The sequence below is a fragment of the Trachurus trachurus genome, assembly GCF_905171665.1.
Source record: "Trachurus trachurus genome assembly, chromosome: 1".
NCBI lineage: Eukaryota > Metazoa > Chordata > Actinopteri > Carangiformes > Carangidae > Trachurus > Trachurus trachurus.
The window spans coordinates 18,414,941-18,430,370 of record NC_139891.1 but is presented as its reverse complement, the minus strand read 5'-3'; the positions used below and the strand labels follow the sequence as shown (position 1 = coordinate 18,430,370).

Here is a 15,430-nt window from a genome sequence, read left to right as displayed (position 1 = left end):
AAAGTGTGAAATAGACTGTTGCGATGCAGGTCATCACCATAGCTGACATCAAACTGGACCAGATCAATCTTTCCACTCGTTAGGCATGTGAGCCAAAACCAATAGATGGCTGTGGTTAAAAAAAATTGTACTGAGGAAATTCTATATTTAGGACCTGTTTTAACGTAACCTATTTTTGCATTTGTGTGCACACTGATGTCCAAATAACTCAACACACCCTCTTTGATACTTTTAAAGGTGAGCCCTGGGAAGAAGTCAGTGAATCAAACTCTGTGCATCAAACACTAGAATAGGAGATGAAAGTTAATACTCCACATCTCCTAACCTTTTACTGCCATTATGAAAAGATGGGCATGCTCAAAAGCCCCTCAGCACACAAGTGGAATGCTGATGGGGCACTCTCTTCATTCTCTTTTAACGCTGCACTTTTTTTTTTGCCAGGTTGAATATAATTGCATGTCAGGTCATAAAGGGAAACCATTTTATTTTAATAATATTAAACTTATGAGCACAGAAATACGCCATATGTATTCAACAGGACATTTCATTTATTAGATCTTAGCAGCAGCTAAAGGTTTCCCCAGCGACATGGCATCATCTGCCTAGTTGAGGTCATTGTAAATTGTAAAACACTCTAAAATCTGTCATCACCTAATCAGACCTCTTTCACCATGACCTCATCAGCACAAGCTCCTTCTTCTTCCTTCGTTATCTTGTCATGATTAAATTATAGATGCTGATTTCAGACCACAGAATGGGTTCAGTAAGCAGGCCTTTGTATTGTAACTCTTCACTAGCTCATCACAGACGAGTGTCAGTCTTTCAGTTTGAGGGCCTGGATTGTGGATTGTTACAGTTCCCTTTGATTAGTTACATGTATTTTCGTAAGTTTTAGAGTTGTATACACCAAACATTACCACATTAAAAACAGTTTTATTTCCTTAATAATCCCAATTTATGCAAAGAGAGCTGGCGCTGCCAATGCTGACCTGCTGCCACTGAGCTACTGAGCCAGCGTGAAGCATTTTGCATCATTATTTAGAGAAGGCCTGTTTAATCACCACTAGCTAGGAGTAAAACATCATCGTGGTAAATAAACCTTGAAAAAAGTCATTACAGCAACTTCAAGAAAGGAAAAATGTAAAAAAAACAAAAAAAACAAACAAACTAAAAGTTTGTCTTGAGAGTCAACACTGATAGGGATTAGCTACTCAGCATAATTAATGCTTTTTAAAATTTTACTTGACTTAAGGTGAAGTGGTTGAAAGCAGGTCGTAGCCAAACCACTTAGCAGCAAATTATGTAGCGGAAGAGCTCACCAGCTTTGATCACTCTGCAAGGCTTCTAGGTTATACTGTAAACCCACTGATTTTTTAAATATCTGTGGGAATCGGTTATACTGTTCAAGCACAGGTTCAATGAACAATTCTTTATTATCAGATATAAACACACAATACGTACTGTACGTAAAAAATAGATTAATTCAACATGCACATACATGCACACAGACAATCAAGATATGAGAAGAAGGACAAACAAGTTAATGATACTCACATGTTTTGCTACACTAATGTTTTTTGAACATACGTACATGTATAGTTTTGAAGGATCTGGGGATCATCTACAAAGGTCTCTAGAAGTGAAATGGTAATGATAATTCATAAACACACTTCACCATGTGTTAACTCAAACTCACAAGTCTTCCCTTCAGTGTGATGATACTTTGTTTGCCCAACAATGTCTTCAGTCTAATCTAATTTACCCACTGGGTATTTTATGTTGTAGAACAAAATGTGAAAATGTCTTCTTGCGCTGATGTCAACTACAGACCGTATTTCAAACATCCAACCAAAAAAAAAACAAAAACAAAAAACGTTACCATTGTACCATAAGTCCTATGCTAACTTGATTTCTGTGTTTTATGATTCGTTGCTACGGCACTCTACATGATCATGTCCCTCTTCTCACTTCCTCCTGCAGGAGAGACGATGCGTATTGCCTCGTCAGAGTTTGCTGATGACCCGTGCTCTTCTGTGAAACGTGGCACGATGGTGAGGGCAGCCCGTGCCTTGCTCTCTGCTGTCACCCGCCTGCTCATCCTCGCTGACATGGCTGATGTCATGAGGCTGCTGGCCCACCTTAAAATTGTAAGTGTACCTAGAAAATTCCCTCGGGGTGGGGTGCCGTCTCTGTCAATTATGGGAATCAAACCCAGGACCTTAAGGACCTTAAGACGAAACGTCCAGAAAGAGGGCGGTTTTCTGCCTTGGCACTGGTCTCACATTTGGGCTTACTGTAGCACGTATCAGAAAAAGAAGCAGACTGCAAGCGTCTAGAGGATTTCCTGAGTGCTTTGATTTGATTTGGTGTCTCTAGAGTAAATATTTTGGAAACCCTTGCAAGTTAAAAACAGGGGTCCCTTCTGCTTGTCATTAAGCAGCAGGAAGGGACCTGGGCACCCTCAAAGGTTTAAATTCTGAAGTCTCTGTGCTTTTTTGAGCACATTGTGAGAGCGAGAGGTCAGTGCCTTGGTGTGGTTGCCCCGTGGCACTAATCATTCAGATTTGCATGCACATTGCACTTTAAAGCCACCATATATGAACAAAATGACTACCTTCTCAAAATATATGCAACATCTTTACACATTAGCATATAGATGAAGCATGGAGGAGCATCCTGGGAACACACATCTGATTGTACTGTATTAATATCACACCCTGGTGCCCTGGTGTGATTAAGTATACGTCCCCATCCCACTAACTCAGTCGTTTGAAGAACTTACATTTCTTAGTCCCTTATTTTGGCGGTGGCTCAGAGCTTTGAACGAAAGGCTTATATAGGATGCAAGAAAGAATGATATGCAGTTGGTATAATCTGAAACAAACGCACATCTGCATGCACCTTCACTCGCTCACTTTGTCTCCCTCTCTCACACACGGTGTCCTTTTCTACAGCTTCATTCTTGAGGCCCATAGAGGGGCTTAACTCAAGCCAGTATAAGCCCTGCCATCAAAGGCCACTTAAAAGTTATCTCTCTCTCTTTCTAGCTTTTCCATTACATCTTGTGCGGCACTTTCATTAGGGGCAGAAAGGAGTTAAGAATCAGAATGTGCTCAGAGAATGGATGGAGAGCGCTGAAATGAGACCTATTAAAATTCTAGAGCTTAAATGGCTATTGTCTTTGTAAAATCTGTTTGTAATTACACAAGACCAAAAAAAATCTTTCACTTGTGATAAATACATGTTGTATTGTGTTATACTTTAAAGCTTGCTGTGACCTTTACAGTATGGTTTAGGGTGTATTACTTTATTGAAATACATACTGTAGTACATAATAGAGTGATTAAAGGATTCTGCGTGTGTGTTACAGGTGGAGGAGGCCCTGGAGGGAGTAAAGAATGCAACCAATGAGCAGGACCTAGCCAACCGCTTCAAGGAGTTTGGAAAAGAGATGGTGAAGCTTAACTACGTGGCAGCCCGGAGACAGCAGGTAACCGTCTTCTCAGAAGAAGGAAACTCCTCCTGACTCATGTGTCACGTTCAGATGCAGGGAGTTCCCCTGGGGGCCGACTCCTACAGAGATAAATTCTTTAATAATGTCAGAGTCTAAGCCATGAAATAAGAGGGTTAACGAACCTACTCGGGAACCTAGTGTGCTGGCATGTAGCCACGATCGAACTTGTACATGGAGAATCCTGATTGACAAGACATCGCTGACTCTGTAATGATATACACTTTTATCTGCTTAGCATAAAGAGTGTAAGCTAGCTTTCACAGGCACACAGTGCTATTGTGATGTGATTTAACAAGATGAAACATTTTTCTATAGCAGAAAAGAACCTATTTTCAATCAATGTAAATCACACAATAATAGTTGTGTGTGTTAGTGGGTTTATGTAAAAAATGACACATTGTGTAACCACCACTTTCAGCAGTAGACAATTTGGGATTATCATTGCATTTAGAAATGTCTTGCGTATACATATTGATATTATCAGGTGTTAGTCACAGCAGATAGGAAATATAAGTTTACTTTGTAATTTAGCAAAACTTAAACGACACTGATTGTTGCATTTGTGATCAGTGTTTTAGTGTGTTCTAACACATTTTCTGTCTTTAAATAGCATTTGAAACCACTCTCACCGTCATATTACTGTAAATCAGCAAAATATCTACATCAGTGCTTATGTGACCCCAGAGGGTAACACATAAAAGTGTATTTCTTACATGGCCCCTAACAGAAAACTTTATGAAGATTTTTTCTACAAGTGTCATTTTGGCAAGCATCCACCCTGCTGAACTGTCCCAGGGCACGACACTGAACTGAATCCTGTCCAGCTCCAGGGCCGCTGAATTGCTGACACTGCCCTAACTTTGTGTTGTTCGAACAATACCAATCCATCAGATGGGATGTTAACTTGTGTATTCTACAGGAAATGACCTATACTGGGTTTTTGGTTCGTTTCTCTCTATTGAGAAATGATGGTAATATCAAAACCCCGTACCTTTACTGAAATGAATACTCCTGCATTACATTAACCTTTTGAGAAACACATTGTGTTGCTTTTACATAATGTTGTCATTGTTGGCATTTCCATGATACACAGTGCCTGAGTGCTCACTTCTTGTCGCATTAACAGGAACTGAAAGATCCCCAGTGTCGTGATGAGATGGCAGCTGCACGTGGAGCCCTTAAGAAAAATGCTACCATGTTGTATACGGCCTCACAGGCCTTCCTGCGCCATCCAGATGTGGCGGCCACACGCGCCAACCGGGACTACGTGTTCAAGCAGGTGCAGGAGGCCATAGGAGGCATCTCCAGTGCTGCTCAGGCCACTTCACCCACCGATGAGAAGCATGGCCATGCTGGCATCGGAGAACTGGCTGCTGCCCTCAATGAATTTGATGTAAGTTTATATTTACACTTTTCACAGCTTTTCACATCTGACTCATGTGCTGCATGAATACACTATAGCACCCAGTACTTTTATATACAGTAATAGTGTGAACAGTATAACCTGGTGTACCATCAGTATTATCTGACATTTTCCAGTGTGAGATGGCTCTCTCCCTCTTTCAGATGCTTTTTCAGATTATAACAAAGAAACGCATATGAAGTCATGTCAAGCTGTCATGCTTATCAAATTTTTCCATCTAGCCCTTTGTGTACATGGAAACATTTCCACAGTCTACATATATGCATTCATTACACGTTATTAGCACTACACTATTCACTAGTAGGGATCCTTATCAGCAATGCTTTGTGGAGGCAGCCATTGTTGCTGCATCTACATGGACTCTCACATTGAGACCTTTAATATCCAAAGAAATACTGTATTATATTTAATGCCACAATAACTGTAAGTGAAGTACAAATTTACAATAAATTCACCAAACACTATACAAGACTAATCCTGTAGACTGTTAAAAATATCATTTATTTCTCTCTATATACCCAAATCAATCAACATGTCCAGTTTTCATGCTATTACAGTAGAGCACACAATGCTGCAAAGCAAACATCAGTTGAACATGAAATACTGTATCCAGTACAGGTTACAATTACATTAAAAAAAACTGAAAATATAGTAAGGACAATACTAGACATTATCTCTTTGCCTAGCGGCCAGAGAATTTCACCAGCATCACACTTGCACAGTTGCAGCATTGATTTGGTCCCAGGCCTTCTTCATGGCCTGAATGAAGGGCACCTGAGCCTGGGGCCAGAGACTGAAACCCTCCGCGGCCATGCCAGGGGAAAAAACTCCATGACTGGTTTAGAAATGGAGAGTATGGTGGAGGGTGTAGTGCTGTAAACTGTGGATGGTGTTGACATCAGTTCTGGACCAGAGCAGAGTGGTGGAATGACTCATTGTCCCAGATGACAATATACAGTATTGCATCTGGTGTATTTCTGACTGCATTTCTTTCATTTTGGTTGAGACAGGTGAACTCACCTGCTGCATTTTTATAGCACTTAAACCTGATTGGTGTGTCTGCAATTAAGCAATGACATTGATGTTCCTGATGGTTGTGTTTAGCCATTTGGCTCAATTAATTTGACAGTTAGTGTTTGGGAATTGCAAGGAAGTGACATCATGATTGCCTTCTGTGTCTGTATACAAGTGTGTTTAGTGTTTTGCAAATCACTGTGTGTATTGTTTTGCAAAAAGTGTGAGACTGACATTGTGCTTATAGTGGTGCAATGCAAATCTGGGCCAATGTTTTGATAATTGTGTTAAACTTTTAATTTTTGTGTTTATGCAGTCAAAAAAAGTGTAAATGTACATGACTCAACAAGCAGTTTTCTCCATTACTATGATTCTCTGCTGCCATCTAGTGGATATGCATTGATAGTGAACTATTGGCAGGTTGCTGTTAAAGTGCTCATAACTAGTGGATATCACAATGGTTAGCAGTACATTGATTCACATGTAAGATTTTTCAGGGATGATTTAGCCTTAAGCCTGGCGAGGCCATAATTGTATTAATACTTTTGATCTTTACATTTAAATGAATGTTGAACCTTTTCCTTTAGGTTAACGGTCTATAACTAATAGGGCCCTAAGCCACTGTCAACTCTTCTGCTGCTGCTTTCATAACTTGGCTCAAGACACAAACTTTACTCTCCAACTGTGTGGGATTTTCATGTTAGTTTTTAGACAAAGCAAGACATACATGTGTAGGGTGGCTGGCTTAATGCAGAGAAATTATTTGTAGAAGCAGTTTACCAATAGTACACAATAATACACAGAAGACGTGAGAATAAGGGAGAATAAGTATTGAACGTGTCAACATTTTTTTCAGTAAATCTATTTAGAATCATAATATTGACATGACATTTTCACCAGATGTCAGTAACAACCCAAAAATCCATACATACAAAGAAATCAAAACATATACGTATGCCCATAAATTTAGTTGTGTAATAAAGTGAAAAGACACAGGTAATAAGTATTGAACACATGAAAAAAAGGAGATGCAAAAAGGTATGGAAAGCCAAGAAACCTGCTGAAATCTTTCAGTACTTACAGTAGAAAGCATCAGTACACATACTAAATATCAGCCGGTTTAGTCCTAATTGATGGCCTATAGAAAGGTTTCTATTTACCAAGGTGTCACACAAGAGGCATCTCATGACCAGGTTCTCCTTGCAAGATTTCTGACAGAGTCAAAAAATACTCAGAAGAGTTGTCCAAGAGCCACACTCACAGAGAGCTTTAGAAAACCTGGAATATGAGTAATGCACTCAACCGCCATAGCCTATATGCACGCACGCTCACCATGCAAGTCTTTTGAGGCGTTCAGTAGACTACTTATTTTTCCCAGATTTACTGTAGTTTGATAGCATATTCAGAATTGTGCACAGTTAAGACTCACTCCCTATGAAAACCAGGCTAACAGCCATATTTGTGGATAAACTTGCCGGCAAGTGAACAGGTCCAGACAACAGGTCACTACTAAAAGGAGGCACAAGGCACATGGGGAAATACATGGAGAAATAGTTAGGCAATCTGACACGCAGCTGGTTGAAACTACAGGCAGGGATAGTGAGGAGGCTGGGAACATCGGTGTGAGAGGGCAGGGAGGGGTCAGATGGTTTCAAATAGGAGATAGAGAGCAGGTGGCTCTGGCAGTCAGGTCTCCTGTATCACAAGGGAGGTCTGAGGACATCTGGTGGCCGGATGGAAAGTGGCTTTAATAAGCGGGACTGAGACAGGAATAGGAAGAGCAGGTTCATGGGAGAGAACCCATATGTAACTAATTCTTCTGTAGTTGCCTGTTGTCCTGTTGCTGTCATGCAGCGCTCACTGCCACCTCTGTAGCGATGCAGAATGAGAGGTAGGTCCTAACTTCTCCTGTTATCTATTCACGAAAATCGATTATTTCGTTCAAAAGTATGTTTTTCATTAATCAGTAATCCCCCCCATCAACAAACTGAAGTCTTCCGGTTAGCTCTGAATTTGCCGTTCATATCATTCATATATACATAGAGAGGGGCGTTCGGTGCTGGCTGCCATGTCGTGTCGCCATGTTTTTACGTTCAGTGGCAGCGTGATGGTAGGAAACCACGGAAACTCAGCGGAGACACCGGAGCTGTCGGCTCAGGTCGAGGTGGCGTCTGTGAAAAGTCACCGTGGTGCAGTGAGGAGGAATGGAGCGTTACACTGATGCTGCATTCACATGCAGTCGGTCAGACAGCCGTCAGTAACAAACCAGATGTCATTTTAGTCACAGAAGTCAAGAGAAAACCGGTAAAACGTGGGTCAGGTAAACAATACGACATCGCCATGACAACATATTGTTTTGCCTCGTGCTGACGGACCACTTGTTTTCATACTGTAGAGGCTTGTTTATGCTGTTCCGTGCAGCGGCTGTCGTCCGTCTGCCGTCTGCCCAATTTCACGTGAATGCAGCATGAAAAATACGACTGAGTTGCTTGCGATATACAACCACAACGCTAGATGGGAGTAATTCCTACGCAATGTACCTTTAAGTCATTATGTTTTACCTAGAATCAAACATATGGAGAGATCTTGGGGTTTCACAATAAAGGACAAACTTAATGCAGTTTAGACTGTAATTTGACTATCATGTTGTGTTTAATTACAGAATTATCATGGGATAGTAAACTCAATGTTTCTAAATGATAGGATCTCTGCAGCAGAAGGTTTGTTTTTGGATGTGCTAAAGCAGACACAAATGTATGGAACTAATGTTGTATTAAAATAATTACATTCATGAATTATTTACAAATCACAATCACACATGTTTATAAATCAACCATAGTTTGTTTTAAAATATGTATTGCTAAGTATAAAAAGTATAAAGTATAAAAGGATTATACACTCAAAATCAGTTGTTCAAGCATTCCTTGAGGGGTTTCCCAGAAGAAAAAAGAGAATAATCAATTTGAACTGTAAGTCCATTCATGACTAAGCTGAAACAGATTGTGTGCCTGTTTTTATTGTACATTTTAAACACTTTCTGTTATAAAATGTCTAAAAGCAACCCCAACAACCCATGATCTAACCCTTCTCAGACATTTGAGATTACAGTATTTATCCTTTTGTCATGTGTCCTTCTCCTGTCTCAGTCGGTTTGGTATGCAGTTACACACTGCAATGCTCTTTATGGGGTAAGACTGATCCAGTCAATGAAAATATGCATCTTATATTTTGACTCAGTGCTGTTGCTGCTATCAGACCAGTAGGGTGAAACATGGAAATTGACATATGAGAAGAATAACTAAAATATATCTGGTTCTTGTTGTGTTGGTATTACCAATATTTGATGTATCAGCTGATTCATTGTGAAGAATCTCATTCAGATTTTGCTTTTAATGCATCATGACACAGTTCACTGTCCCTGTTAAATAAACAAATAAATTAATTGAATTACATTATGACAGGAACTGGGTTTTGAGACATGTCTATTTTAAATAAAGTGACCTTGACTTTAAACATTACATTCAATCTTCGGTTCTGTCATTAGGACGTAGCTTCTGGTGAAGAAGCAGCATTTGTCTTCGCAGTAACTCGGACTGATTCAGTTGCAATAACAGTGCTGCATGGTATTGATTTTTTTTTCTATCCATTTGCTAGTATGTGAGTGACCTCTTGTGGCAATGTCTGGAGATTACAAGCATCTTATATTTTGACTCAGTGCTGTTGCTGCTATCAGACCAGTAGGGTGAAACGTGGAAATTGACATATGAGAAGAATAACTAAAATATATCTGGTTCTTGTTGTGTTGGAAAGAACTGGATTCTTGTTTCTTTTAACCTGCTATCCAGTTATTATGCATGAGGCCGTGGCCTGTAGTAATCACATCAACTCTGTTTTTATGTAAGTATGGCTTTTTAGAAAAGCAAAAGACCTGCATAATTTGATTCCGTTCAGCAGACAGGCAGACAGGCAGCAGCTCAATGAGACAAATTACCCTTTGCTTAGCCCTCTGTGCTTGCCTGAAGCTGGTGCATGTTTAATTCTTAACTTACCACAGAGACACAGACTACCGTCAGATCCGTTCGGAATAATAATGACCTGATATAAGCTATGAGGCATGGGACTTGCAGGATTTTACGTGAATTTTATGCATGACTGCACCACGTGTTGTTAATGTGTGTCTTTTTCTGGGTTTGTGTTTGGTGTTAAAACATGGTGCACACAATAGGACTTCTTTCATGTGCCACACTGCAGCACTTTTTTCCAAGTATTTCTAAAATTTCTTTCTGTCTCCCTTTCCCTCCATCCTCACGAGCCCGTGAGCACACACATGCACGCTTGCTTTGTTTTCAGTAATGGAGTTCCTCTAGATGCTGTGGAGCTGGATGATTGCTTTTATCTGTTTTGGGGTGCTGCTCCCTGTCCTAAGTCAGCTTTGATCTGTTTCTCATCCTTTGACTCTTCAGCTTTGGTTGGACGCATGGATGGCTGACCTGACAACAGCAGAGACACAGGCTTAGACAGACAGAATGCCCCCCACCCCTTACACAACAGCAGCATACCGTTGGAGTTTTTTTTTAACATTGTTTAAAAAAAAATATATATATATACTGTATATTTATTTTGTTAACCAGGTTAGGTATAATAGTGCTCATTTCATTAATGGAGAGGATGAATAAGTTGTTCTCCCTGCTGAACAGATGCCATGATTTCCCGCATCCTCTTTTCCGCAGGCATTCGAGGACATTTTGTCATAGAAATGCAGATGTATGACTAAAAAGGACACAGTGATTTAGATCAGTCTCACACTTACTTGCATGAGTAATCTCGATCAGACTCGGGGGTGGAAAAGAACACAGGATACCTCTCTATCTCCGCTATCTCAATGCCAACAATGTGAAATAATCTGTAAAAGCAGAACAGCAACACAGAAAAATCAGTGAGCCTATAGACTGCCTGCTCTGTAGATTATTTTCCATCCGTATTGAAGGAAAAGAACAGCTGAAGGACTCTTGGTTGAAGGATGTTTGTGGCTCATATCCTACCAGGATGGAAATGGCAATGATTTTGAGCACATTGCCTCAATTGCTCCTGAACACGTGACACAAAGGTTAGATGAGATTTTTAAATGCTGGGCACAGATATGGGTCAATAGTTAGAGTGAAAGGCCAGCTTATGAATAAGACAAGAAAGAAGGGATGACCTCATCTATACTTTTTTTTTTTTAACTGACACCCAGAATTAGTTTGGAATGAGTCAACTTAGGGCACTGAGGTAGAAGATCTTTTCTATTAAGAGTGAAAAAAGGGAGGTCAGCATCAGTTCAGATTCACTCATTTCTAGCACCGTTTGGCATATAACAAGGTCACACAACATGGCCCCGGCCACCTTCTGCCTTTTGATGGTACTATATGTAAGAATGCGAAGCGGTTTGCATGTAATAATCACTTTGTTACAGTCTGTTCACATGTTGTGAACAGAGTGAATTCAAATAGACTGGACCTTTAGACAGCAGTTGTCTTGCCTTTTTGCCTCTTTTCTGCTCAATCACTGTGGCAACAGTGAGCAATACCAGCTAATGTTGGCTTAAAAATGGAGTTTGTTAACAGCTCCCAGCATAAAACAAAACATCTACTCTTTAGGGCCTACTTTGTAGATCGCTAATGAAGTGTGGTAACCCATCTTATGTGGAATTTTCCATGTTATTCACTGATAGCATTATCAGTCAGCAAATTTAGCTATGCCAACATTGCTGAGTCTGTAGAGCCATCAAACCACTTTCATTAAAGATGGCTAGCTACTGTAGCTAGCTAACACAGGGATATCCTATAAATGCATTTGCTATAGCCAATTTTACATTAGTAAGCTGCCTGATTATGCTTCATAAAAGATACACTTACATTCACCTCATTTTAGTGCTACTGCTTGAAAGTCAAATATCCCTCAAACTATGAAAACTGTTTTTCAGGATTGAAAAATTGACCCGCTGAAACTTTTTAATCTTAATTAGTTTGTTGGTATTACCAATATTTGATGTATCAGCTGATTCATTGTAAATAATCTCATTCAGATTTTGCTTTTAATGCATCATGACACAGTTCACTGTCCCTGTTAAATAAACAAATAAATTAATTGAATTACATTATGACAGGAACTGGGTTTTGAGACATGTCTATTTTAAATAAAGTGACCTTGACTTTAAACATTACATTCAATCTCCGGTTCTGTCATTAGGACGTAGCTTCTGGTGAAGAAGCAGCATTTGTCTTCGCAGTAACTCGGACTGATTCAGTTGCAATAACAGTTGGCAGTGACAGATTTAACACAGTCAACAGTCTTGAAATAGGTTTTAGTATTGCGGACATGGTCAGGTCTGGGAAAAGGCGGTACAGAACTTGAGGCGAGCTACCTTTTTAAATTTGCTATGCAGGAAAAGCCCTGTCATATTGGAATGAAAGTCTTTATTTGGGGATCTGAGCTCAGTTGGAGGACAGATGGAGTCAAGCCCCAACGGGTATGTGGGTAAAGACACACTGTACCACACACAGGCATAGATTTTTAGGTCACAGCACAGACACAGTGTAGCAACTCTAACACATTTGAAGAACACAAAAAAAACAGTTGATTTATGAATTAATTGCAGCACATAAACATGTTCAATATGTTCTCATCATGCCTGCCTAATGTAAGCCTGTTTGTAGCACATGTGGGAGGATAAGAAGAGGCCTGGCCACTATCTATGAGCATTTATTGCGCATGGAGGCAGGAAGCAGACGGCACCTCTCCCCCTCTCACCCAGTAACTGCCATGCACATTTTAATATGCAAAAAAATCTCTCTTTGCTCCAGTCATTTTCTCGCTTTGAGCTTCCTTATCTTTGTACAGTCAAAAGCAAAAAAACACCTGATACAGCCTTTTCAAATTGTGACTCTGTTAGTCTCACCTGCTCTCTCACACTTATTTGAAGTGTCACACATAAAGGCATCACCTTGTGAACAGCAACAAAGTAAGTACTTCCCACAAAGATCTTTTTTTCTAGTATGAGGAAATACAAGATACACTATGACTCAGGTAATGTAACTCAGCTAGGAAAACCCTGCCAGCACAATATGACTTAGAAGCTCTCCCTTTTATTCCCCTGACACTGCCTTCGATAAGATGAGCCTCGGGAAAAGTGAGGAAAATAAGGGGTTGGTGTCTTTTAATATAATTGTGATTGCATCAAAAGGATTGCCTTGTCCTTAGCGCTTCTTCTCTCTCAACCAGCAAATTAAATTTGCCTCTTTCTGGGCAGGGCTATGCGATTGCATTGTTTGAATTTGGACGCATTTTTATTTTTATTATTATTATGTCAAGTTCTGCCCGGTACTGTGTCCTTTGTGTGTCATATCTACTTTGGATGGATCAATGCAAACAGGTGGTCAAAGGTGCATCTGTTCAAATGCATTAGCCTCAGACTGAAAGCATAGATTATGTTCATACCATGACCAGCAGATGGCAGTGTTTAATTACTTTCATCACATGTCCATCCTTTTCCTCTCTCTTTCCCCACCCCTCTCTCTATCATATCCATTTTTATCCCTTTTTCCTGCAAGTCCTTAGAAACAGAGATTTTCAGTCTGGCTCATTCTCTGCTCAGAGCAAGAGTCTGCATCACCATGTATGGTTTTGTACCATTAATGAAATGGAAGCTATCTTCTGATGCTGAAATGTTTTGATGTACGCAGGTCCTTGAATTGAGCTTTGTCAAAGAGAATTCAGTATTAGAATTCAACAGATACAGCCGTGCCAATTTGACCCCTCAGCCCCCCATCTACTGGATAGTATCGCCTCCTCTTCTCCTCTACATGCCTGCAAAGAAAGGACGACAGTTACTGTAGCAGGCCTTGTGCTACGTTACGTAGACCTGTCCCTGTCTTGATCCTGTTGTGTCATCGCAGTGTATTCCTACAGCTACATTGTGGACAGTCCTCAGTGGCTGTCCTGCTTACACAGACACGACACACACAAGCACAGGTGCACAAAGAAACACGTTTCATTCACACACTTACAGATGTGCATACACTGGCAGTGCACGCTTTGAGCCTGCGGCAGAAAATCCAAGTCGCACTGGATCATTTTACCATGTATTTCCATCTGCTTGTCCTCTACCTCTTCCTTTCTTCTGCGGGGGTTATTTACGCAGAATCTTCCTCATCCTCCCCTCACCTCTCTGTACTCCCCCTTTCCTCGTACTCTCTGTCTCTCTTTGTTCTCATTGTCTGATGTATCCAAAAACCGGCAGAGGTGTTTGAAATGCTAGCACGCTTACATGCATTCTCTGAGCCCATTTAGTAGCAGCGCCGTATTTTCATGCAAAACTCTCCTTCATATATTGCAGAAGCCTGTAGTCACACAAGAATATGCCGGGTCCTCACTCTGCATACATTATTGGCTAACTATAACCGGATTTACTTGCTAGCTCATGAAAAATGTGCATGACAGCCAGTCCTTTGAATCCCACTGTGGCAGGCGTTGCTTCCAAGTTTTAGTTGCTTTCCGAATGCTGCATGCGTCCATCTGTGCAATGACTGGTAACTGGCCGTGTTTATGTTTATGGGATGATGCACTGAGAGACTCCTTGAATTACAGCGAATATGGGAATTCCAATAAACATCGCAAACACCAGAGCAGTGAGGGAAAGCTGATCTTTCTCGTTCAGTGTGTCTGTTGCTCTTTTTTCATTGAATGCACCTGTATATAAAGATTGACTTGTGGTTTTCCTTGTAGGAGCTTGTGTTCATTTTTCCCTTGCCAGAAAGATAAACTTCCTCTTCTGGTTCTATGAGCAGCACAGCACAATCGACGGGATCTTCATTGGTAGCGTATATGCAGTGACTGCCCAGTGATGACCTTTTTGCGTGCTCCGTTTGTGTATGAGTCGTTGCTGAGCCAACCTCAGAGAAACAGTGGCTGGGGAGCAACCCGGCTCTAATGTATGTAGATGTATTCCTAACTGAGGGATAGCTTTCTTGGTAATTGCTATATCAATCTGTGCACTCCTATCCGTGCTGTCTCATTTCAGGCTCTCTCTTATTTCTCTCCCACTTTCCTCTTCCTCTCTTGCACTGGCGCACGTGCTCACACACACACACACACACACACACACACACACACACACACACACACACACACACAGTCTGCCACTTTATCCCTCTGCATTGTCTCTTCCTTCCCCTGATTTTTCTCTCTCCTTGTCTCACATTGATTCTGCGCTTGAACATGTGGGTGTTCAACATATTCTGAAGTTGCCTGTGAGAGACTGGCAGAGAGGAAAGCGTACATCCTGACCATGGCACTCACCGATACTTGCTGGGGAAAGGCCAGACACAAACATGTACTGGTGCACACAGGCCCCGGGCATTAATAAACGCATCGAACACACCGCCGAGCGTCAGAGTTATTGACAAGAACCCTGTTGTGTTCAATAAAACTCCGCTCCC

General features: G+C 40.8%; 1 protein-coding gene across 1 annotated transcript in view; it reads left to right on the top strand.

The window, feature by feature from the left end:
• ctnna2 (catenin (cadherin-associated protein), alpha 2) overlaps positions 1-15,430 on the top strand; it is a 327,581-nt gene that overhangs the window by 60,465 nt on the left and 251,686 nt on the right. The window contains exons 4-6 of the mRNA XM_083981885.1: positions 1,981-2,147; positions 3,371-3,490; positions 4,641-4,907. Coding sequence (XP_083838011.1) covers positions 1,981-2,147; positions 3,371-3,490; positions 4,641-4,907 — 554 coding nt within the window. The remainder of the gene's footprint in view (positions 1-1,980; positions 2,148-3,370; positions 3,491-4,640; positions 4,908-15,430) is intronic.